At 41.1% G+C, this 23,911-nt stretch overlaps 1 protein-coding gene across 3 annotated transcripts in view; it reads right to left on the bottom strand.

Annotated features, from left to right (window-relative positions):
• Positions 1 to 23,911, bottom strand: part of LOC119730480 (glutamate receptor ionotropic, kainate 1-like) — an 83,224-nt gene that overhangs the window by 23,015 nt on the left and 36,298 nt on the right. For all 3 annotated transcript variants that reach the window (XM_038203414.1, XM_038203415.1, XM_038203416.1), the window contains one exon: positions 6,245 to 6,418. In XM_038203414.1, coding sequence (XP_038059342.1) covers positions 6,245 to 6,418 — 174 coding nt within the window. The remainder of the gene's footprint in view (positions 1 to 6,244; positions 6,419 to 23,911) is intronic.

The following is a 23,911-nucleotide window of genomic DNA, read 5'->3' as shown; positions in this document are numbered from 1 at the left end:
CCTTAATATCATTCTGGGGAAAGCAGAAGGAGCGAGGCAGGGACTGAAAACCCAATTAACATGTGAACCAGGACAGGAATCGAGCCCACGCCACAGCGGTGAAAGGTGAGAATAGTATCCACTGCGCCAATCTCACTCCCCTATACCTTTCAATGTCCCCTTGAAATAAACAGTGGACGACAACTTCTTGCAAGACAATTTTTGCTGGTCCAAGAGGGCCAACTAAGAGTCTCCTTTGCTCCTATCTCACTCACTGTCTGACTCACTAACAATTGCTTGCGAGCAGGGAAGTGCTATCGTATAGGATTACCTAGCAACGCCTGGGCTAAATCATGCCCATCGTGCTGACCAGATGCATGAAAAGACTTCCATTAACTAACCATTCTTAATCGATTGAACAGATTTGTTTGTCCTTTGTGACCAGCTTCACTGGGCTTGCCCTTTCTTGTTTTCTCAGATCGACAGATGGGGAGAAATCCAGGCTTACAACTGATCTCTTCGACATGGTAGACAGAGTTGACATCGAGAGGGATTACTTCCTTACCTACGAAATGCCTACCATGTTTCTATAAGAAGGTCGCAGGTGTATATGTATTTATTGGATCCCAAAAATAGGTGGGGCCTCTGAAAAGGTCAAGTACATAGGTACATTGAGGACATGATTCTTATGACAATTCTTTTACACAGGAATTTAGGTACTGTACTGTAAAAATAAGTAAAACCCATGGGTTTGTGTACATTTACTGCTGTGGTCGAGTCCTGTCCGAGAGTTTGACAAGTATACGTCGAATTGAAAGTGAAAATTCCAAATTGTAACTTCTAGTGTACGTATTGTTTTATTTGTGGTATTCGAATCCTTCAACAGTTACTGTTAATAGATTCATACAGTGCCAATGATATCCTGGAGCAACGCCGATGAGTTCAAGTCTAATCTGGGCCAAAATGTATGCACACCAAATAATCAACGACACAAGGTTCAGCATAGGACCTCGACACAATGCATCCTCCACAATCGGCCACACATGATGTTTTTGGCCATACAGCCTGCATCTTTTGAAAACCTCCACTTATGCCGGGGGTTATAATCAATTCTAGAAAGGGAAATTATACGAGAGCTGTTATTCCTGATATATCCGCTTCAGCACCTGCACATCAAAAGAAGATCCATCGTTCTCAACACCTGTCAAAATGTTCCACTAACCCACTTAATTGTCCTCATGTTACGAGAAAAATGGCCCTGCTGAGGATTTGTATGTTTTGGTAGAGGCAGCATGGAGTACACGAGAATGCAAGGCATGCCCATCTGTCACCTTAATAGCGTCATACCCTTTGCAAATGATGCCCCTTATTAATGCGTAATGATGGCGATTTCGGTGATCCATCATCCTAGTCTGGCCATCTTGGGAGCCGGGATGACAATATTCTAATGCGCAAACTGATCGTCCTCAGAAACTATCATCGAGCCTCCCCGTTAATGTATGTTCTCTGACGCATGGGCTTCGTGAGCTTAAAGTCTGTCCATACTTCGAAATGCAAGACTAGGCAAGTTTGGCAAAGGTGGCCCGAAGATCTATTCAATTGATTCAGAATGACTTTTCACTGTTATGGTAGTCTTTGTACAGGTTGGTGCAAAAAGAAGGAAATCCACTTTTGACAGCAATTTTGACCTACTTGTTGAGCACATTTCAAAAAGTCAATTTTAATTAATGGTATAAAAATATTGATCTTTAAACATAAGTGACAAAAAAATGATTGCAAATGCATATTTTGTCTCTGACATATGGTAGTTAAAACATTTCATTTGCCAAACCTGTTTGTCCATGGACGGCTTTATTCCGTCCGCTTGACTGAGCTCCGGAGCTTGATTTGAAGACAAAAAAGACTACACTAGACTTACACGTGGACAACAGTGATTTTGGTGGCTTATATTCAAATTAGCATAATAACACTATTCTAACCTTTTTTTTAAGTTTTTTTTCACCACATGTGGTTGAGCTATATCACTACATTACAAAAAAAGGCTCAAATGAGTCAAGTAAGTAGGTTAAAATTCCTGTCAAAATTGTGTTTCCTTCTTTTTGTACCACCCTGTATACATCTGGTCCATGGGCCGGATTTAACCCATTCATTTGCGTTATGGGGGTTTTCCTATAAAATAGCACTGCCCGGTTCTTCACCCATCTAAAACCAGCCCAGGTCAAAGGTCACAGTGAGCCAATCAGATAAGTACAAAGAGGACACTAGGCTGGCCTCTTAAAGAACAGCAAAATGGAAACTCGGAAGCAAAGCGATACATTATCCCTTGAACAAAATTATTGTCCTGTCACAAATAAATCCACCCTGTCATTCTGGATGCCATGTCATGAAACATACTCCTACTACATTAATCCACGGTCGGCGAAATGGAAAGCTCTTAATTTTTGTCACTCACGACCGTCACATACTTTTAGTGTGACCTATACTTCATGCTCATACTTCATATAATGTATAACTACCACTTCGGTGAAACCCTACCACAAAGTCATTATGATTACAACCTTGCCCGGGGCACATTTACTTGAATAATGGTGTGCCACTGAAACAGAAAACGAACTTAATAGGTTATAATTCAACCAATGCATTCAACAAATAGCTATGATTTTTTTACAAGGTCTGCAAAGTCTTCTCGATGTTAAGGACGATATATCTTTCTTGATTCTTTGAGTTCGAGTTGGGCATTATTTTACGACTCCCGGTGAGCCCAAATCCAAAACAAAAAAGACAACTGATCAAATAGATAAACGGGGAAACTTCGTTTAAAGACCCAACCAACAAACACGTTTCTTTGGAGGTGTAGAGCATTCGCAAACCAAGTATTTCTAAATCTCCTCTAACTTTCGACTCGCACTGCAAAACTGCAGTGTAAAATTGTGGTATTAATATTGAACCAATACATGTATATTGCGGGTGTCCTCAATTAATACTATCATGAGTATCTGTACGTGCTAAATGTGTAGATGTTACACGATCGGTGTAAATTGAACACTGCGCGGCATTTATATTTAACCAATAACATATAATGAGAACACATATTGTTTATTCCGAAGTTAGTACATGTAGTGTTTATTTAACACTGTTGTATTGGTATTTGTATCGAGACAACATAATAATAAATGTTTAATTTACTTAATGTGGTCTGTAATGTTTAACAAGGTAGATGCAAAAATTGTGTTGAAAGATACTAGTAGTTTTAGTTTAACACTGCCGTTTTGACGTGCTTTAAATACAATGAATCTCCCAAATAAACGGATTGGATTCTAGAGTGTGGCGAATAGAGTCAGATCTAAACAGCCGTTTAAAATGATTGATATTGCACTGTGATTGTGATCGCTGCGTGTGTTCCTAACAACAGCCGGATGGCAACTTAATACAGTAGTAGTGTAAATAGAGTTGATTATGGTATGATCATCTCGAAAATTGGCGCCAAGGTTCCTCTGCAATCATCGATGGAATCCTCAATATGGTCGGCAATCATGCAAATGAGTGGCACTGGCGTCGGTTTAAGAGCTTAATCCAAACTTAAGTGCTTGAACTTTTCGAATGGACAGTTTGGGCTATTTTAGTCCGACTGCCACTTGCAGTCTGGTGCCACGCTAACACCATCGTTGTGACTTCGTATTCAGGAAATGGGAATCAGACCCAATGCAATTTCGGGCATCAATCGATCACTAGAGGGTTGAAGCTTGACAAAACCAAAAGGCCTAGAATTTGAGGGAAACTTTAGTGGGAAATGGTACTAATTGAAAGATGAACAGTTGTAGTAATGGCCAGGAGTTTTAGAATAATTAATGATGTTCTGAAACTAGTACGATTTTCAAGAAGTGAGAGATCAGACATTTTCTAGTAAGCAAGTTTTGCAAGCATGATATTGAGTGCTTTAGGATGGTACGAGGTCTGACGTTTATAGCGACCGGTACAATACATAAGTCATCAAGAGGAGTCTGTTATCGACAGAAGCAATCGGGCTAGGGCTATTCGGCAGGTATCAAGCAGTTTATCTGTTCTTCTGTCAGTGGTGGCGAAAGGATCCTTAAGATCTCGTTAGCTTTCCTCGTCTTATTGCGGGTTCCAGAGGGCCCAGCCGACTTGTCCTCTTTGCGCCAATCTCACTGACTGACTCACTGACTGTCCCTTGTGTTCCGGGCCGTCACGGTTACGCTAATGAATAGGCTATCATCCGCCCACATGTGTAGGCCGCATGCATGAAGAATCCAGTAAATAGCCATCCCGAATCAACTGAATAGCATTGTGTGAGGTACAGACCCTTGTCATGTTGCGGCCATCTTAATTGTTTTCCCCATTCAAATCAACGTAACCAAAGCGAGGCTGGAAGGAAAATAGTCTGGTTCCTTTTTGCACAAAAACATTATCAATAACCCTTACAGTACTGAATCCTCCAATTTTAATATGATTTTGCACACCCCCTAGGGAGTTAGGGTTAAGCACTGTTATTGGAGACTGGGAACATGACTGAAATGGTGGCAGCATGATAAAGGCCTAGAGGACCAGCTTTTGGCTGGCCTCAACCTCGTTCCCAGTGTATCAAGCAGTACGCGCCCACCACTATACCTGCTCTCTCACCCTGGTATTTGGATCATTTGAATATCCAAAATTTTGAATGCGTATGAAAATGAGAAATAGTCCAGTGCCATTCTGTGCCTTACATCAGCGTTTGTTTTTGTATGCGGTGTCTGGGGTAAAAACGGAATCAATTCGTCGCGGCGTTAGTGACGAAATCACGATTTCATAAATGTTAAAATGTTACAATGTTACAATATGCAGTATCACATTTAATATTAAAATTAGCAAATTGGAAGGAAAGAAATTATACACAACGCCATTACACAACTGAACAGCTCAATTTTTCGGGACAAAATTGTGACCCCCGAAATTCGTTTTCATGGTTCTCGCAAGACTAATACCACAACACCCAGATTTTAAAGGATGGCTGTGTGGACGTTTTTGTACTACTTTAAAATGCCCTTTCCATTTAATATCATTACGTTTAAAACGCGTTTTGTGGCCCAATTTGGTGTATTCCAGGCCGTAATTTCCCTTTAAGATTGAAACTGTTTGATATGACAACGTCCTGTGGTGGATCCATTCTGCGGTCTTTTTATATCAAATGTGCTGCATCTGTACATCACATCAAGTGTAAGGATGTCTTCGTATCAGGCCTTGATAACAGCTCAGTTGTCGGAGTTTGTGAATAACATACATTCCTATGGCATCATTAGATATCACATTTAAATGGGCCCGGGCGAGCAGAATCAATAAACCATTTGTCAGCGGCGTGGGGCGGCCAGTAAGATGCAGCGGGGGTCGGTAGGCTCATCGTCATAAATTAGAAATGTCATGTGTATAAATCATCTTTTTACTCTTTGTGCTGCAGTGGCTAAACAAACAGCCACGCGGGGAAGGAGAGAGCGTGACCGCGCAACATTTAAAAAGACTCCGCAGTATGCAGCACCTATAGCAGGAAGAGGCAAGCGGTTTAACAGTTTATCAGTATGCCTTAACCGTACACGGCCTTTAAAGGCATATCGGATCATTTGCATGCGTCCCAAAGGTAACCCACCGAATTATTATGAAGACGCTTACTTGGATTAAAGTTCGTACTTGTACTAAACACCCTGTATAATTATTCCATCTGGCTTGCTGTCATTTAGAGAAAATCCAGTAATGTAGGTGATTTCCAACGATCAGTCAATTGCTGGTTTTTGGAATGAAGAGTTATATATTGAAGATGTTGTGTTTCGTGATCAAAAAGTTGTGCATGGTTATCCACTTTTTTATCTCGAAAAATGAGTTGAAACTTCAAGAGGTTAGGTTTTGAGCATTCGTCTTTGGATTTTGAGTGATGTTAATCTTGGAGTCGAACAACATGCATGAAAGCAAATGATCCTATATAAGTTCTGGGTCTAATTTCATTGAGTCTGCTTTCCGTAAAATTGGCCCAAGACATAATATGACGTCACGCCTTGGTTACACGTGACCTCCACTGTGGAGAACGTACTAACATAAATAAAAAATGTTGATAATATCAAAAGTTTGCCAATATCAGCAATGCGCGCATCAAAGATAGCTTTAGAAACTTCGTAAAGAGCCGTTTTCTACATACAGTTACAACGATGGACATTTATCTCACCCCAACAAAGGAATAAGTGTAAGAAAAGAAAATGGACGAAATTTGACTCAATCATACCTTTTTTATAGGCGTCGAAGCTATTTTTGCCGGCCACGTGTTCCACGACTGGCACCAACTCAAACAATGTGTCGTTCGCAGGAGCTCCGTTGACGGGAACTCTCTTGCGGTTTATCCGGTTGACTGCAAAACGGAAAGCCTGTTCATATTTACTGTTCTTTATGAAGATCCCGCCTGTAATATAGAAAGAAAAATAATACGATTTAAAATATCATGGACCTCGTTTTCGTGAAACCTCATTGACAGCGTCTTGATGTGACGTCAACGCAGTTATAAGCGAAAAGCAGCATTTGAACCGTGTTGCATTATTCTGTTTACAAATTGGTAGTGGTCACGTGATCTTTACTTTCAGCAAACTGCTATCTTCTGCACTGATTGTCCACGACACCACGAAGTAACATCCGAGTGGACTTAGGGTGCGCTACGCACGCGTATTTTACAGAACTGTGCGATTTTCGTTTTCACGAAGTAACTCCCAAGTACAATGTGCGCTCACTCGATACTTTATTTGTTTTGACGAAGTAACACCCATCTTTATTTCACCAGTTTAAAGGCTTTATTAAATTTTTCTGTAATTCCACAAGAATACGGATTAATTACATGCCTGTCAAACGTTTTAAAATGTTTTTATCCAAATAGTATTTCCGTAACAGTGTTTAACTTTGTGAAAACGAAAATCGTTCGCGCCAGTGTCCCATGTGCGGAAGCACACTAATTGGGTGTTACTTCGTGAAACCAAAAATTGTCATTTTCACGAAGTAACACTGGAGTGGACTTTGGTGTTACTTCGTGGTGTCGGTGACGATATGTATCTCTTGTAATGTGAATGGTGTCACAGTGGTGACAGACTAATTAATGTGGGCAAAATAGCATGCAAAATATGCTAAAAATGTTTGGGGTGCACGTTGGTTACCGTTAATATGACGTCACATTGGTACACGTACGGTATACACATACGCACGTGCGCGCAGGCACTGTATTGTCGATGTCACGAAATTAGGTCAACATGATATTGGAATCATAGACTGGATGTGATGAAAATGTGCGCGTCGTAAAACATGTACACCAGTCATTTTGAAAAAAAAAAACCTTTCTGGGGAACATACATACAATTTCAAAAGAATGTTTTAATCGTGATATTGAAAATGACATTAAAGGCTGGGCATACATTTGAAATATAACACCAAAACGGTTGCGCAAGTATTTGAATAAAATACCACTGGGCTGGAAAACAGTTGAACGCTAAACGTTGGGCAAGTATTGGAATACAATAACACTAAAGGCTGGGCAAACATTTGAAATATAACAAGAAAGGTTGGGCAAGGATTGGAATAAAATACCACTAGGCTGGGCAAAAATTTGAAATATAACACTAAAGGCTGGACAGGTATTTGAAGTATAACACTAAAACTTGGACAAGTATTTGAATAAAAATAAAACTAAAGGCTGGTGGGAAAAAAATATGAAATGTACCACTACAAAGATTGGGCAGGTATTTGACTAAAGTAACACTAAAGGTTGGGCATACATTTGAAATATAACACTAAAGGTTGGGCAAGTATTAGAATTAAATAACACAATATATTTGAAATATAACACTGAAGGTGGGCAAGTATTTGAAATATATCACAAAAGCCTGCGCAATTAATTTTGAAACATAACACTAAAGACTGGGCAAGTATTGGAAAATGACACCAAGGCTGGGCAAATATAAACAAAATAGTAAAAGTAACAGAAAATATTATTTGATATATTTGGAATATAACTAAGAACCCTCTAAACTACGCATAATCAAGATCTCATTATTGAAATTGCAACACGAGGTTTGCATTGTAGCTGTGTAAAATTTTATCAAACAAAATTCGCAATGAAAAGGAACCTTTAAAGGAATTGTTTTACACCGAACGTGTTGTGAAATGGTTTTTTTTTTTTATAGTTTTCACGTCTTGTTTACATACATTGACAGAAATTTCCAATCAGAAGAACGACGGGAGAAAACGAAGAACAAGAAGGCCCCAAATGGTCGCAAACAGTCGTCTCCCGAGCTAGACGCATAATATTGACTTTCACGCGTTCTTTGCAAGCCAATCTTACTGAAGTGTGCGCGAGAATCACGATTCGTTATCGGAATAAAAAAAAGAGCGAAAAACTGCTTGGAGCGCGGACACGCACGCTTTGCTCGCCGGTGCGAACTTGAACGTCGTGCCGTGTTTTTCCTGCACTGTCTCTTAAGCTCGAATTTCAAATAAACCCACATTACTAAAAAGTCCTGCACGCAAGGAGATATTACTCGCGTCGGGAACGAGGGTATCAAAGGTGAGCCTTGGGCGGGGTTTCGTAAAAAACGGACATAAAAGAAAAAAGTTCAGCATGCAATACAACATCGCTCATTACGCGTGTACGGACACGAGTCACCCTAGAGCCTCTAAGGATTTGGTTTCGCTGAAGAAGACGCTGAGTGGTCCCGTGTGATGGCGCATCAACATGCGTCCTCGCAAAGTAAGACGCTCATGTTTCAGTACCTTTTTTTGGCCGTGAAATGTTTGCCTCGCACCGTTTCGAGTGGCTGCATTTTGAAAAGGAAAGCTCGAAGCACGCGTGCTCGTCTTTATAAAAGCCCAATCAGCAATTTCGATTGTCGGCTAAGCCTATACGCTATAATGCTGCACACAATAGAATCTTTGATCTTTCACGTTTAGATTTTCATATAATTCAAGATAATGTACACCATTTGCAAACATTCAGAAACGCAAACGCCAAAATTATAATGACATAGCCTATTTGATTGTAAGTAAGTTAGTATTAAGCTTCCTGTGAATGACTTCAAGAAACGAGGTATTTTGTATCAAGACTTACGATGGTCTGGACCGAACCATCTCTGTCAAAAAACTGGTAGGCCTATTTTTTCTCTCTTTCAGTTTCAAATACTACATCTGTTCATAACGGGCGCCAGCCAGCTGTCGACTTCGTTCGTAAGTTCGGAACGCTGGTACATGTGTGTTATTCCTGTTTTCACACCACACAGACGACACTCAAGACGGCAAAAACATTGAACAAGTGATTGGAACGATCATATCACTAGTCCCAAATTCAGTCCATTTCATTAAATAACGACGAATGCAAATATTAATAACGACCTTCAATAAGTGTATTCATATTGATATTTAAACTATTTGAGCGACGCAAACAGGGAATAGAATCGCGTGCATGCTCGTTTTCAGCAAGAAACATGTATGTACACGTCCGGACATTGCTATTCAACATCAAATGTTCGATTACCAAGTACACGAGAATCTACGCGTGAGCATTCCGTCGTTTGCAAAGGCTGAAACCCCGGCGAGTCCCCCTTGTGTGTTATGTATAATTAAATCTCAGTCCTATCTCTTTCTATAAGGAGTTTAAGTCACGCGGCGAAAATCCCACGGCTGGCGATCTTCGCACCTAATTAGCAGCAGACGGTCGCTCACGGGTCGAACAGGTGCTTAGAGATCGTTGTAATTGCGTCCCGATGCGTCCGCGCCCTGGAGCATCGGCACTGATTAGTCAGAGACTGCGCACGTCCTGCGCGCGTGGGCTGAAAATGAGCAACAGGGATTTATACAGAATCGCCCCGTTGATAAATCCAGTAAGGATAAGTCACTGACATCAGAATGAACGGATCTGAATGTTTGCAGTTGCTCCGTTTGACATGAAATCTGTTTTGTGAGTTAGTGTGGGTCCGGAAAAAGGCCAGAATGGTTTATCAATACCAAAATAAATGCACTGAACTATTCAAACATTTACTGTAATATGATGTGGTCAGATCTGACTAGAGAACCGAGCGCATAACATATAATTTTTTTCCAGTAAATTCTAGTAAAAGAGCTGTGCGACCTGATTTCAAGTTACTTCCACACAACTTAGAAAGCAGTCCGTTTGTTTTACTACATCATGTTGGAGTTTGGATGTGAAAATAAGAAGTGATGTCGTATCAATGATATTTCTTTTTGAGAATACACCCCACCCTTTCATTCTCAGTTATAGAAAACTAAATGCAAAGAAACTGAATTTTCTGATACTTTTCTGTTAACGTTTTTGATCTAGTGATTGATTTAAAATCACGATCGCATCAGTGTTATTTTTCCAATAATTCTGCACATATGAAAAAACGAATGTGTTATAAGCAAGCGAAATGTTCATTGCATTTCCCAGTTGAGCGTTACCCCGCAGGTGTTCGCAACAGCAAGAGGTATCTACATTCAAAACATTTAAATGTGTAAGGTACATCACCGCTGTTGGCAACAACCTGTAATTGTGCCTACGCACTATAACACAAGACTAGTTTAACGTGTGTTTCACTTTATGCCTCCTCGGGGAGAAACGAAAGACATTAGGCCAAGTTTCCATCTCAGAGATAAACGTCAGTTACAGAAGTGTGCGAACTTCTGGGCAGATCGATATGGAAACGAAATCCCACGAAAAGGAGCTTAAATACGGAGTGAGACGTAGAGATAGGAATTGATCGCAGCGCGCGCCCGAGCGTGTCAGAGCTGTGTCGGAATCTGACTCGATCCCGCCCGCAGGGGTTGAAGTATGTGTCTTGTATGGAAGGTGCAACGGCGCTGGCTCGATTCACTTTCCAACGGTCAATTTGCGAGGGGCTTTTGACGAGGTCGTCTCTCGTAGCCCCAAAGGGCGAAGTCGGGGGAGTACAGGGACATTTCTGCAGCCAGGTTGAGATATCCGAGTCAATACCCAATTTTGTCTCCGACTGGCTCGAGTGTCTTCAATAATTATTGTGCAGGCAAAACCCTGACAATCAACTGTTGTAGCTTATTGTAAATGGGTGTACAATGTTTTCGACACAGGACAATCTGCCATGAATATCAAGTCGAAAGCTTATACGACTCTGTTTTTTCTTCTTCTCGCGACAATGTTTTCAGTCAGTTACCAATGAATAGGGCCACTTTTCATTATTATTCATATATACCTAAGACAGTTTACCCATTCCTATTGGTCTAGAGCCCGTCATGTGGCCAGTTTTAAACGTTTGATAAAGACAGGGCTGGCTGGTCTAAAACACTTTTCCAGTGTCACATGAAATTTTAAATCCGGTGCCAGCACCGTTTCATTCGTTTAACCTTCACAATCCACACGTACACATGTGCAATAGTGAGTCAGTATTTCCTAGTTGTAAATTCACACTACACCGGTACATCTGCGTTGTGCGCCTCATCACGCAGTACGCGCCACGCGCGCGTCAATCTCCATATAAGGAGTTGTTTACCAGAGGGCCTCACCATTGTATAGCTAGAGGGATATTTTGTCGATCGAAATTGTTGAACATTTATAATTTTGACTTGTTTTGACTTCTCGGCTCGGGTAATAATGAGCATCCAGACTCAAACCGGTCTTAAACAAAGTGTTTAAAACCTCTAAAGCACAAACGTATTTCCTTAACCCTACACAACTACGACGGTAATGACTATTTCTCAAGTGCAGTCCAGGTGAAATTCCAACACTGTGAAAAGCAAATAGTACATTAGGGTTTGAACATCAATTAACCAAAGCAGTGTTGTAGTCGAGTAATCACCATGAGTACAACTACGAGCGCGAGAACGAGAGCAATGAATAAGCGTACGAGAAAGAGGACTAGGATTTGTCTCTTACTCCTACGAGTACGAGTACATTTCAACGATTACGAGGACGACTACGAGTGCCACAACACCGTGCATTCCAGTGGTTGAGCTTAAGGTCAGCAGTGCAGGAACGTGAACCCACATCCCCTCTCGACTAGCACCAATAATTCGAAAATGACGACAACTTTTCGTTAATATAGCTCGCTGACGTAGGTCCCGTGTGTGCTACGTCGCTCAGTGCCGCGCCGTTGGTGGGGCGTGACTTCATTTAGCACAGCATTGACCGCTGCCTTTAGAGCATGAAAGTCTAGTTCAGCAAGTTCACAACTATATAGGCTCAATTTCGCAGACCAGGCACAGCGACTGATTATCAGCCACATTTTACTAGGCAGGCTATTTAGTTTTGCTGAACAATATTTTCTTCTTAGCGGCCTAATTAAACTCGTCCCTGGAATTAATACTGACCATCAAAAATGGCCACGAAATCGCCCGTGAACGATATTGAACCAATCTGCCATCGGGGTCGCCATTTGGCCGCTGTTGACAGAAACCGGTGACCTGTGTTTCTAACTCTAATGAAAATTGTCGGCCTCTCTTCCAAATATTGGTCATGGCGACAATATCACGTACTTGTAGGTCATCTTTACAATATTGCGGCAAAGAAATAAGGCTTATTTTATATAAAAATATATTATGATATACCAAGTGCTATATTGCTTTCATTTGGTCGAAAGTTTGCATTGGAACAACGTTACCACTACCAAATTTTGTCTATATATTAAGCACGATAGATACCTATTAAGAGCTTCAACGATGTCTATTTACCATAGAGCTCTAGCATTGACTTTCCAGCGTCCTCGATATCTCGAAAGACAAACAAATCCTTCACACTTAGTACAGTTTGCTTGCTCTTGAAGATGGGGTCATTTTTCAGAATACTGATCAATTATAGGATGCTTTCTCCGTAAACGTGCTTCCCCAAACCATAATGAATACAGTCGTCACTGTCAAAACTGCTGTTGGGGTATTTCAAGCTTAAATTTGAAAATATCAATCCGGACAGGGTCAATTGGATAAAGTTCGGCTTGTATTGAGCTTTAATTGGGACAGAGTGGTGGAACAGGCAACAGTAGTAGAGTTACTTGTTGGCAGGTGACAGCTGTTGGAAATTGCTGGTTGGGGAGAAACGCGTCCTGCTAGGAAATGCGGCTTGAGAAAAAACCCAAGACCACTTGGGTTACCGAGAATGACTCGAGCTTCTAGAATGAAGCGATGCTTGTATACAGTTGTTACAATGTGGACACTCAAAAGTCCAGTGAGTTGACTTTTTGATGGCCCCAGAGGGCCAAGTGTCATGTTTGTTTTTACCTATCTCACTGCTTGACTGACTGATTGACTGACTGACTGTCACTTGTGACTTCTCCTGGTTGTTGACTGGTGAAGTGAGCCGAGCAGTGCTATTATCGTATGGGATTTATCCTTCAACAACAAATAAGCTAACCCTGCTTGTTAAACGGTAAAGAGACTTCGGGCAGTGCTATCGTGTAGGTTACCCCTTAACGTCAATGAATGGGCTCAATTCGGCTCATTGTGTACACAAAATGCACGAGAAGACTTCCAGTGAATAGCCATTCTGGATCAATTGAATAGAAATTAAGCTCTTGGCAGTAGCTTTACTAGACTCGCCTATTATTGATTCCATAAAGTTCCCCAACTATGAGGACAAATGCCACTTGAGTTTGTGGTTACAATGAGGAAAACAAGTGCAATTTAAAAGAGAGAAAATGGGATCAGATGACATTTCCAATCCACTGAGATAATCATAAAAAGGAGAAGAAGGATTCTTGTATTGTAATACGGTTCCACAATGAGCGTGCAGTTCGAGGAAGAGACCTGAGAAAAACGTTCGACACAAGCCCTAGGAATTTAATTGGCTAGAGTATGGTATTACGATTTCAAAGGCCAATTTGTATCTTATAACTAAATCATCTGTCTCAAGTGTTTGCAACATCCCTCAAAGTGTCAATCAGCAATTACAGATACGAAAACAAAGAGTTCTCATCCAATTAACTTCCATAGAAATAGAAGGTTACCTGGCCACCTGGTAGCATTTTGGAACCATTTCATAAATTCTCTCGGACCGCTGGGCCTTTAGAATTCATGGTACATTTAGCTGTTGGGATGACACGGGAACGTATGAAAGGTCAGACCGTATGAGGGGACAAGCAGGTGTGACCGATGCACATGACGGGTCGTGTTGAGGTTAGCCCATGGTTGGTCTACCATCCTCAAGCCCGGTTCATACTTCACGCGAAAGCGAAAGCGAAGCGAAATTCGTGACGTCAACAATACATTCGAAGCGCGCCCACCATTGTTGACGACATGAATTTCGCTTCGCACATGCTTTCGCGTTAAGTATGAACCGGGCTTCACACGTCGATCGGCTAGACACGAATGCGTCCTTTAATAACTCCATGTGTTTAATTTGAACATAAAACTGAAATATTTATCTACAGTTTCGTGCATATTAATGACATGAGAGGCTGAGGTTAATCGGGTGCAATTAAAACCGAGTGTCAGTTATTATGTATGTTACGAGTGTAGAAAAACAATACAAGGCAAGCCAGTAAAGCTGGTCCCCGAGCGCGCATAACTCTTTTTAATCGATTTACATTGATTCGAACCAGCTAACCGATCCCGAAAGCTCGGTGCTCGAGTGGTAAGACGTCTGCACTAGAAAGCAGGAGGTCGTGGGTTCGAGACCCACCCGAGTGATTTTTTTCCAACTTTCACTCGGGAGGTAACACACCGAGTGTACAGTTTTTATAGGTCGGTGAAGGGCAAAACCTAATATCGATTTGCATTGGCTGTTTACTGGAAGTCTTGTTATGCATCTGGTCTACACAATGGACATTCACTGGCGGTATGGGGTAATCCTATACGATAGCACTGCCCGGTTTTCTTTACCAGTATACAACCACTGTTATTCACGAGTGACAGTCTGTGTATCAGTCCATCAGTCTCAACCAGTTTCAGAGGAAACTAGGCTGAAACTCTCGGGCCACAAAATAAAACATAAAACAGTCGTCAAGGTAATTTTCCACATTTATGAGGGGCCAACACATTCCTATAAAAGATAAATGTTTTCTTCTATTTTGTGATGGGTATAGTTCCTTAATCCTGCATGCACTTTTTCCTTGATAAATGCAGTAATTTGTAAATTGTGTAAGGCCAAAATGAAAACTCAGTAAAATACATTTCTGGCATATCTTGATAATGAAATGTCATCAATAAAAAAGGGAATGGATTTATAATACGGGCAATATGTAATGTATAGGATCGGATATTTTTACTCTACTGGGTGTAAAGGTCGAGGCAGGCTCATTATTCAACGGGACAGGCAGCCGGCAGCCTGGCTCTAGGAAGCTCGAACCAGCCCTGGGGATAACACCGCACTTTCTGCATAGCACGTGCCGGTGGTATCGACTGGACTGACCCGGCCCCGCGCGGGCCCAACACGCGCCAGGAATGAGGCACACGACAGCCCAGCACGCGAGCACATGGACGTAAATTCCTCGCTGAATGCCATCAATCTTTTTTTCCCCCGGCAACCTATAGTACTGACCGTCATGCAAACTTCACCTCCGTTAAAACATGGTTAAAACATGACGAAGTATGCTAAAAACAGTGATGTACAATTTCAACCACGTGACATCTTTCACGCATGCGTATTTTGTTTAGTGCCCATACCTGGCTGCAGAAGACAGATTTGCTTACCGTCAACGGGGTGAATCTGAACTTACGTAGTTCACGGCACCGGGACCCGTAATCAAGGGGGTGCGTGTCCCAATTTACCTCCGAGAGCATTCTGATGAATCGGCCCGCTTTCAGTGTCACAAAGCATTAATCTTTCACCGCGTGAGGGAAAGTGGTTTCCCCGCACGACCCCCGCGCACTCTCGGTCTCCTAAACAACTGTCGATCACTGTGCCAGATTTAGCAGATGATGACGATCTAATTTGAACCATGGGATGTCACAAAATGCCCACTGCAATCCCAGCAATAGAATATAATCCCACTGGCGTTTAGTATTGCTTCCTTTTGTGAGCAATTACATTTGATTTGTGCGTTAGGGCGCCCAGCAGTGACACAAATGAAAAACCGACACTTCTACTGCCCGCCGATGATACAACGTTATACAGTACGGTCTATACTCAATACAATGTACAGCTGCAGAAGGCTTTTCATTCATCTGGTCTACATAATTTAGCCTGGTCATATTTTACGAGTAATCCTATACGATAGCACTGCCTTGCTACGTCACATGCGACAGCCAGTCAGTCAGTTAAGTAAGTACAAAGAGGTCACTTGGCTGTCCCACTGGGACTAGAAAAAAAAATCAAAACTCTGAACATCAAAGACACAACGAGCAGAATCTACCCACCCAACAAGTTTGGTTTCATTAAGTTTAATAACTGAGTCGTAAGGTCAAGGTCTGTCCCGCGTATAATCGAGATTAATTCATCTTCTTGTGCTACATCCCACTTTAGTAAATTGACGAGGAAAGGATCAAAAACATCCCCGGAGGAAAAAGCTAAATGATCACAAGAAAGTATCCATTTAGTACACTCAAGCATCTTCCCTCTCCAGACCTATCACTTAAAAAAAAGGGAACGTGCGTCAGATCTGCCGTTCAAGCCCTGGGAAAAAGAAAGATACAAGTACAACAAAACAGAAGAGAAGAAATAACCGCAACGAAGGTCAAAAGCGTTCACTCGACACGGCCAATTTCAATTCGAGTTCAGTAGTCGTCAGGCGTGTCTCGCTCTTCTTTAATCGAAACTGACGACCGAACCAAAAGACGGAGACGAAAAAAAGGAATGGAGAGGACAACGAAAGGAAGTGATTTATAAATAACCCGACGAGGAGCCTTTGACGATTTGTTATTCCACTCTTGACATGACCGACGGCGGAAAGGAACTAGGTGAGCGCTCGGGTAAAAAGCTCTGTGCGGCGGGGAGGGAAGAGCGTGAGTCGTCGAGGAGGCCCCGAATCGGTCGTTGTAAAATGACGAGGCCGTTTGATAATTCACATCACTCAGTACAATACTTCAAACCTTTTTTTTCTTCACATATTCTATTTACATTGCAATTTGTCTTAAAAGTGGCCAATTAGTTCAAACATTTTTTTTTATGGCTTAAAACATATTGAATTGGACTAAGGACTACTTCTATTGGAAATGAAATATTCATTCGAAGCTCGTCCTTTTTTCTGACTGTCAGCAGTATATTTGTCTTCGTGTTAATTAAATTATTTGGAAGCCGGTTCTAATTTGTTGTTAAAGCTGGCCGATATTATAGTGTGGAATGTGATGAGCACTGCTAACATTAGTAAACCAAAAATGCTCTGTCACAGTGCTTTATTTCACATCATTACAGCAATCCTGTACGAGCTGCACGGCCCGATTTGGTTAAAGTATGACAACTACCTTAAAAATGACCGTGCGTTGCATGACAGCAGTTCTAGTCCGCGTCACTTTTACGCATGCTGTTATTTACTCTGAGTTCATCAAAACAACACAAAACCCCTTTTGCAGTCCCATTTCGGATTTAAGTACGAGGATAGTGCAACTCAACACCTGCCCATCGGCGGGTCACTCGCGGGACGAACCACGGCCGAATTTTAACTCTCTTGCCGCTGAGATTGGGAGGGAAACGAAACTCTCCAGTTTCCACTTCTGTCTCTCCGCTGCATAAAATGTTTATTCAGACCGCATCCCACAGGCACAGATTGCAGTGAGCATCACTCTCGCTTACTCGCGTTTGCTCTTTCAGTTGGCAAGAATTATTTTGTAGGTCATATTCACAGAGGTCCTGTTACTTGCAATTGAAATACTGCATGAAGTTATCTTATACACAAGATATATTTAGCTAAAAATACCACCATGTTGGAGAGTGTTTTTATATAGTTTACTGAAGGTATATGTTTAGTTATTATTAATGCATCATTTACTTTTAACGATATAAAATGAATGCGGAATAAATAATTGATTTTAGGCTACCCTTTCTACTCACGAGTGTAATTTTTACAGTTGTACTGCCAATTTATTCGTTCAGAGTTTCCTCTAGAAACTTAGACCGAATACACTTTTAAACTATTGAATTAACTATGATTCTTGTTTAAATCTTAAATTGGCGCTTTGATTGATTGTAAAGTTTATTCTTAATTCCTTGTTATTTGCTTTTACTTCACAAGCTAGCTGATTTGTTTGGACATGCTCCGTCAGCTGTAGTTTCAACAGGCTGCATTGAGACACCGTGCAGTCGTGACAGCATCGTCTTGGGACGGTTGTCTTATACTGATTTGCTCTCAACATTTCATCAGTAAGTTCAAACGTTGGTAAGATGGTTTTGAATTGAAGATGGTTTTAAGTAAGGTGAAAAATAGGCCTAAATGCCAATATGTCTAATCCTGACAATCCTGAATTCTCCAATATATATGATTTTCACAAACCCTACAGGTTAGGGTTAAATAGGAAATGGTATACAATCGAAACAATTGCAGTTACTAGTTTAATGTTTCATAGCTTTACCAATGGTTCTGTACTTATACATAAGATGGCATTGACGTCGGGTGATGTAAATCAATATTACGTTTTGCCCTTCACCGACGTATAAACACTGCATGCTCAGTGTGTTACCTCCCGAGTGGGACTCAAACCCACGACCGCCTGCTTTCAAGTGCAGAGGTCTTACCAAAGTATGTTTTTGCTGGTCCTTGCTGCTCTCCTTTTTGTACCTATCTCACTGCCTGACTCACTGCCTGACTTAATATTACTGTGCATTGGACTAGTTCCCTATCTCACTGAGTGACTGTCACTTGTGACTAACACTAGTCTGGGACTTGTATTACGAGACTTACCAATTCTGGTATGTCTTGTGGCATCTACATTATGTGCATTAGTCTGGCACCACATGTTTTATATACACTCATAATGCATGTGTAGGCAATATGTCAAGTCTCCTTGCAAATGGCGAAAGTTGAATTTCATACACATCACTTCACCTATACAGTATATTCCAGGAACTATTTAGCCATCCTGAATCAATCGAATAAGATTCTGTGCGCCAAAGTGTGTATGTAGTTGCTTGTCTTGTTGTCGCGGTAAAACCTTTTAACACAAGTTGTCATATTTTGTTCCGTTAAACGCCTCTTTGCAACAATCAAGAATGACAAGATGATAGTCAAACTCAAGGATGCAGTAGCATGCATCCTCGAGATGGCGACGAACGTCTTCATTTTCCATCCTCCAGAATGTTTGTTTCATCCTGTGTTTACCTTGTACGAGCTTATCCCCGTAGGCCGATTCACGGAGATGCAATATTTTTTTTGTTATATGTCTGCGGTGATAGCTTTGGGCATCCTCATCAGGGGGATGTTGATACATCCACCCCAAGGGGCTCGTTAAGACGATCGGGAAAAGGGGGACAGTGTTGATAAGCGCTGATTGGAAACTCGGCATGTCTCTTAGACCCATTAGGAGAGTTTTGTGACTTCTCCCTGTCGTTCGGCAAGGAGGACAGAAGCAGCTGTGGGTAGAGGAGTGAAGACGGAGGCAAACAAGCTGAACTTGAGATGCGAGGATGTTGGGATGTGGGATAGCTTCTCGTTACTATTAAAGAACAACTAGTGGCATCCGAAAATGCAATTAACACAAGAGTAAATTAGCTATTTGTAATGGAAGTCGCTCAATTGAAAAGTCGATAAAGAAAGGTGAAGGAGCGGACAGAAACATCAGAAATGAAAAGAGAAGAAATTATATACTGGTGCGGAAGAAAGGAATTAAAACATTTTCTGAAGTCTCCCAAGCAAACATCCTAACGAGGGAAGCAGGGTTAAGGCACCAGAGGAGCTCCATCCATGAGTTATACGCTGACGGCTTGCAATGAAAGATACGTTTAAGGTTAATAAGAATTTAGGCTGCATATAAGAGTGCACTTTAAAGGACCCTTTTCATGGAATTGTCAACCACAAGGCAAAGGGCCATTAAGGTGTTGATTACAAGAGAGACAGAAGCAGAATAAATAGAGAGATGGAATCTGTTGATATATCACTTGAACTGTGACACGTTTATCAGAAAGGGACAAGAAAGATCTTTGAAAGGAGTTACAGTGCGACAACACAAGAAAAGATAATAGGTACATGTACAAGTTTCTGTACGTTAATTTGTATGAAATTACCTCCAATGTAATGTCTTACTATATTTGAATTGATAAAGTAGCTGTGATTCAGTTAGAGTTTATATGCCACGTGTCTTTTATAGCCATCAGTATGAAGTATACCTATTCCACCAGTATCAGTATTACCAACAAGGCTGCCAGGGCAGCATTTGCCAAATAAATATAGGCAGTCAATACTTTTGAAAAAGCTGAACAATAAATGTCCAATATTTTGAAAGTTTCTAATTTTTAATATGACTTCCAACGGAGGAATGACGGTGAATCGCACAGGCATGACAAAAAGCTGCGCAGCGTTTTAAGATTAAGCGATAAAACTGCCGTAGCGGTCGCTATCAAAAAGCTCAAACGAAGCAAGTCTAATTGGGAACTTTGGCAACGCTACCCGGGAAATTCCGAGTCCTGGGCTCTAGTTTCTTGAATGCGTAGCTGCAGTGTGACGACCTGGAAAACTAATCAGCAAATAGTGCAGGTTGAATGCAACCAGGTAAAGAAATAACTAACACCAATGCAATTAGTTTAGCACGAGTGCGAAATGAGTTCCCTCGTTAATATTGCATGTGTGCGTGTGAATTGAACATTAAGCATGCACGCGGTAACACCATCACGCTGTCGCAATTTGAGAACCGTAAACTGTGCTTGAAGTGAGGCAATTCGAATACAGTCTGTCAATGATCATTGCTACATCGGGTCACTACATAACTGTTGGTAAGGCTTGGTAAGATATACCCTCCAGGGAACGTAAAACCATCTGGGTTGGTCGAAGAGTGTGCCGTATATACCAAGTTTCAGGTACAATATACTGTAGTCTATTTGCGTCATATATCACAATACATATCCTGAGCATTATAGTTATAACACATCTTGACGTTTAGGCCTATGCACCTGTATTAATTCATTGTCCACATGCTACGCATGTATTCTTTTATCTGTCTCATTGCTACAGTTCTGTATTACATTTATTTATTGCACACTTGTAAATGGAACTGTGCTGTCTACGAATTCGGTCTCTGATGAATTCTAGTATGCCTTTTATGCAGTATCGCGCAATATTGTATCGCAGCCTTTCATATATCACGATTATCGCGATATCGGCCACGATCGTTACATCTGTTGGTCGTTCAAAAAACAACGGTGTGAAGATTTAGAGTTAGTATGACTTTTGATAAGATCTTTGCATCCAGAAAATGTAAATTTTAGCATTGTCCCTCGCCTTCATCGAGCTAAATTTAGAAGCGTTGTTTACTCAATACCGACGGAGTCCGAGCGAGAAAACATTAAGACGAGCACACGTCAGACATTCAGCATGTTCGCGACACTGAAATGTCACATTCGTCCGTGAAAAATAAACTTGACCTGAACTCGACTCCTCCACGACAACATCCAAGCTTTTGATGATGCGCCACTACAGACACTGGCAAGGTCACATTTGTAGAAATTTGTGGAGCACCTGATTGTCAGCGACGATAATGGCTTTACTTGCTAAGTCACAGACGGTGAATTTCTGAGCTCCAAACAAGGTCATTTTTCTGACGGATTCATTTTAAGGGACGGCTGTAAATGATGCAGGCTTGAATTCAATTTTGTTTTTAATTAAAAATTTAAGTCTTTTCCGGTTGTATTTCAACGAACAGGCCTAAAAACAATGATTCCATAATAAAAGCTTGGCACCGAAAGTGATTTAAGCACCAAGTTGTTTTTAAACAGAAAGGGTACAACCAGCAAGTAAGCCATGGACTTTGCATCGCTTTTGATTGATTACGGCTGATTTTTTTTGCAGGGCACATAAGTCTGCTTGGAAACATTTTCTGCGCTGGTTAGTTTACCCATAAATGCAAACATACTTACAAGGTTTATCGTTAACGGTAATTATACATTTGCGTTTACTGCAATTCTCTGAAGCGGACGGATTTGGGGTTAATATTTACAGGAAAAAATTGTAACACTGACCTGTTTAAGATTTTTGTGTTCAGAGATGCTGGAAAAACCAGAAAAAAATATGTTGTTCTTGTAGTCTCTGGTTCCCGACCTACTTCAGACGAAACGAAGCAATTTAATGACGTCAGGGAAATATCAGGTCAGGGAACAAGACCTAGCTGGCTTGCACCCCTTCACGGATGTGTAACCGATTGCAAACAAAATGTGAACTAACTAATTCTGGTGAATTTGGGGCAGTATTTGAAAAAGAGGTCAGTTTTTTTTTCAACGATGGTTGGCTAACCATTGTTGGAAATTGACACGACAAATTCCTCTTTCCTTAAAAATGACAGCATGCCAGGTGTCATGATTTGACAGAATGCTTGAGAATATTATTTACAAACAGACAAGTGAGTTTTTTATAATAATTTGATAGTTTTGTTGGTTAATGCTTGCAAATGTTGCACATTGCAAGATTGCTCTAAATTTACAGAAAAGTCACAGGTAACACTTTTCTGTTGTAATCACACGTTGGTATGTGTACATTCTAATACCATGGTTTAAAAAAATTCATGACAGAAACGCAAAAACTCTGGGGATTCATAATTACGATGGCGCGTGCTTGAAGAACGGACGGACTCATACATGCTAGGCATATAAACAAATTATTCAGATGTTCAAGGTGACTGTCGAGAACAAAACATACATACACAGCTATCAGCTTCTCTCTCCCGCACATGAAGACTCCATAAAAAAACCCAAATCAATCATCAATCATCGTGAAATAGTACCGCCGACTTTCAGGCTGGTTGGTTTTAATGCAGTGACGGACCAACAAGGGAGAGGACTACCCGCAGAAGCTCAAACAATCATATACAAATCTGCAAATGGAACTGTTTAGAATGCTAACAACACTGCAAAAACTGTAGTGTTAATTTAACACCATTCGGTATCTATATGGGACAACACCAGTAAAATTTAACACCAGATGGTCCTATAAAGATACCAATGTTGTAAATTTAACACTGCAATTTTTGCAGTGAAGATGGTTCCAAATACATATCAAATCTAGATTTTTTTTCAAGGATACCCTTCCCGTGACCCAATTTCGAATCTGCCATGTTTGGAATACACAGAAACACAAGGCTAGCCTATGGTAAAGCTGGTTCAAGAGTGCACAAGCATTGAATCGATTTGGATTGGCTATTCACTGGAAGTCTTTTCATTCATGTGGCCTATACACAATGGCCCGGATGTATATCCCATTAATTGACGTCACGGGTACACCTATTTCAAAATGTTGAGGCACAGTGAACTTAAGCAAGTCTAATTCACAAGTGACAGCTAGTCGTTCAGTCAGGTACAAAGAGGACTACAGGCCGGCCCTCTGGGACCAGCAAAAAAACAGCATAAAAAGACAATTCAACGGCTGTTTAATTAACCTCTTGAATTCATCTTCCCTTTTTGAAAAGACTGCAGAAAGTTGAAAGGGTTCAGTGATTGGCGTGAACAAAAGAAAAGTCAGATAGCGAGTTGCATGAAAAAGATGCCACATTTGTTGACCTTGTTCAATCATTCCTCCTATTTCTCAAGTCGCACCAAATGCCAATTACTTGAGAGATACGTGATAACGTAAAAGGGACGAAGTGAAAAAAGATCTGGAAACTGATTCAGCTGCTTTCTTCTCAGTCAGGCCGAACCGAAGTGGACAGGGGAGCTTCGCAGCGTAACTGTGGAAACGCTTCGCTCAATTTCCCCCCGAAACACTGTGGCAATTTTATCAAATAAGACAAGCACAAAAGCGTGGCCTCTGGGTTTCTCCAGATGTGATTAGGTATGATAATTCATACGCTGACTGGGACTGGGGCGATTGTGTAAGTCCATATCTTGCAGATC

This window comes from Patiria miniata, unplaced genomic scaffold (assembly GCF_015706575.1).
Source record: "Patiria miniata isolate m_02_andy unplaced genomic scaffold, ASM1570657v1 HiC_scaffold_22, whole genome shotgun sequence".
In the NCBI taxonomy this organism is placed as follows: Eukaryota; Metazoa; Echinodermata; class Asteroidea; order Valvatida; family Asterinidae; genus Patiria; species Patiria miniata.
Note: the sequence above shows the minus strand (reverse complement) of the source record. Positions and strands in the feature narration are given on the sequence as shown.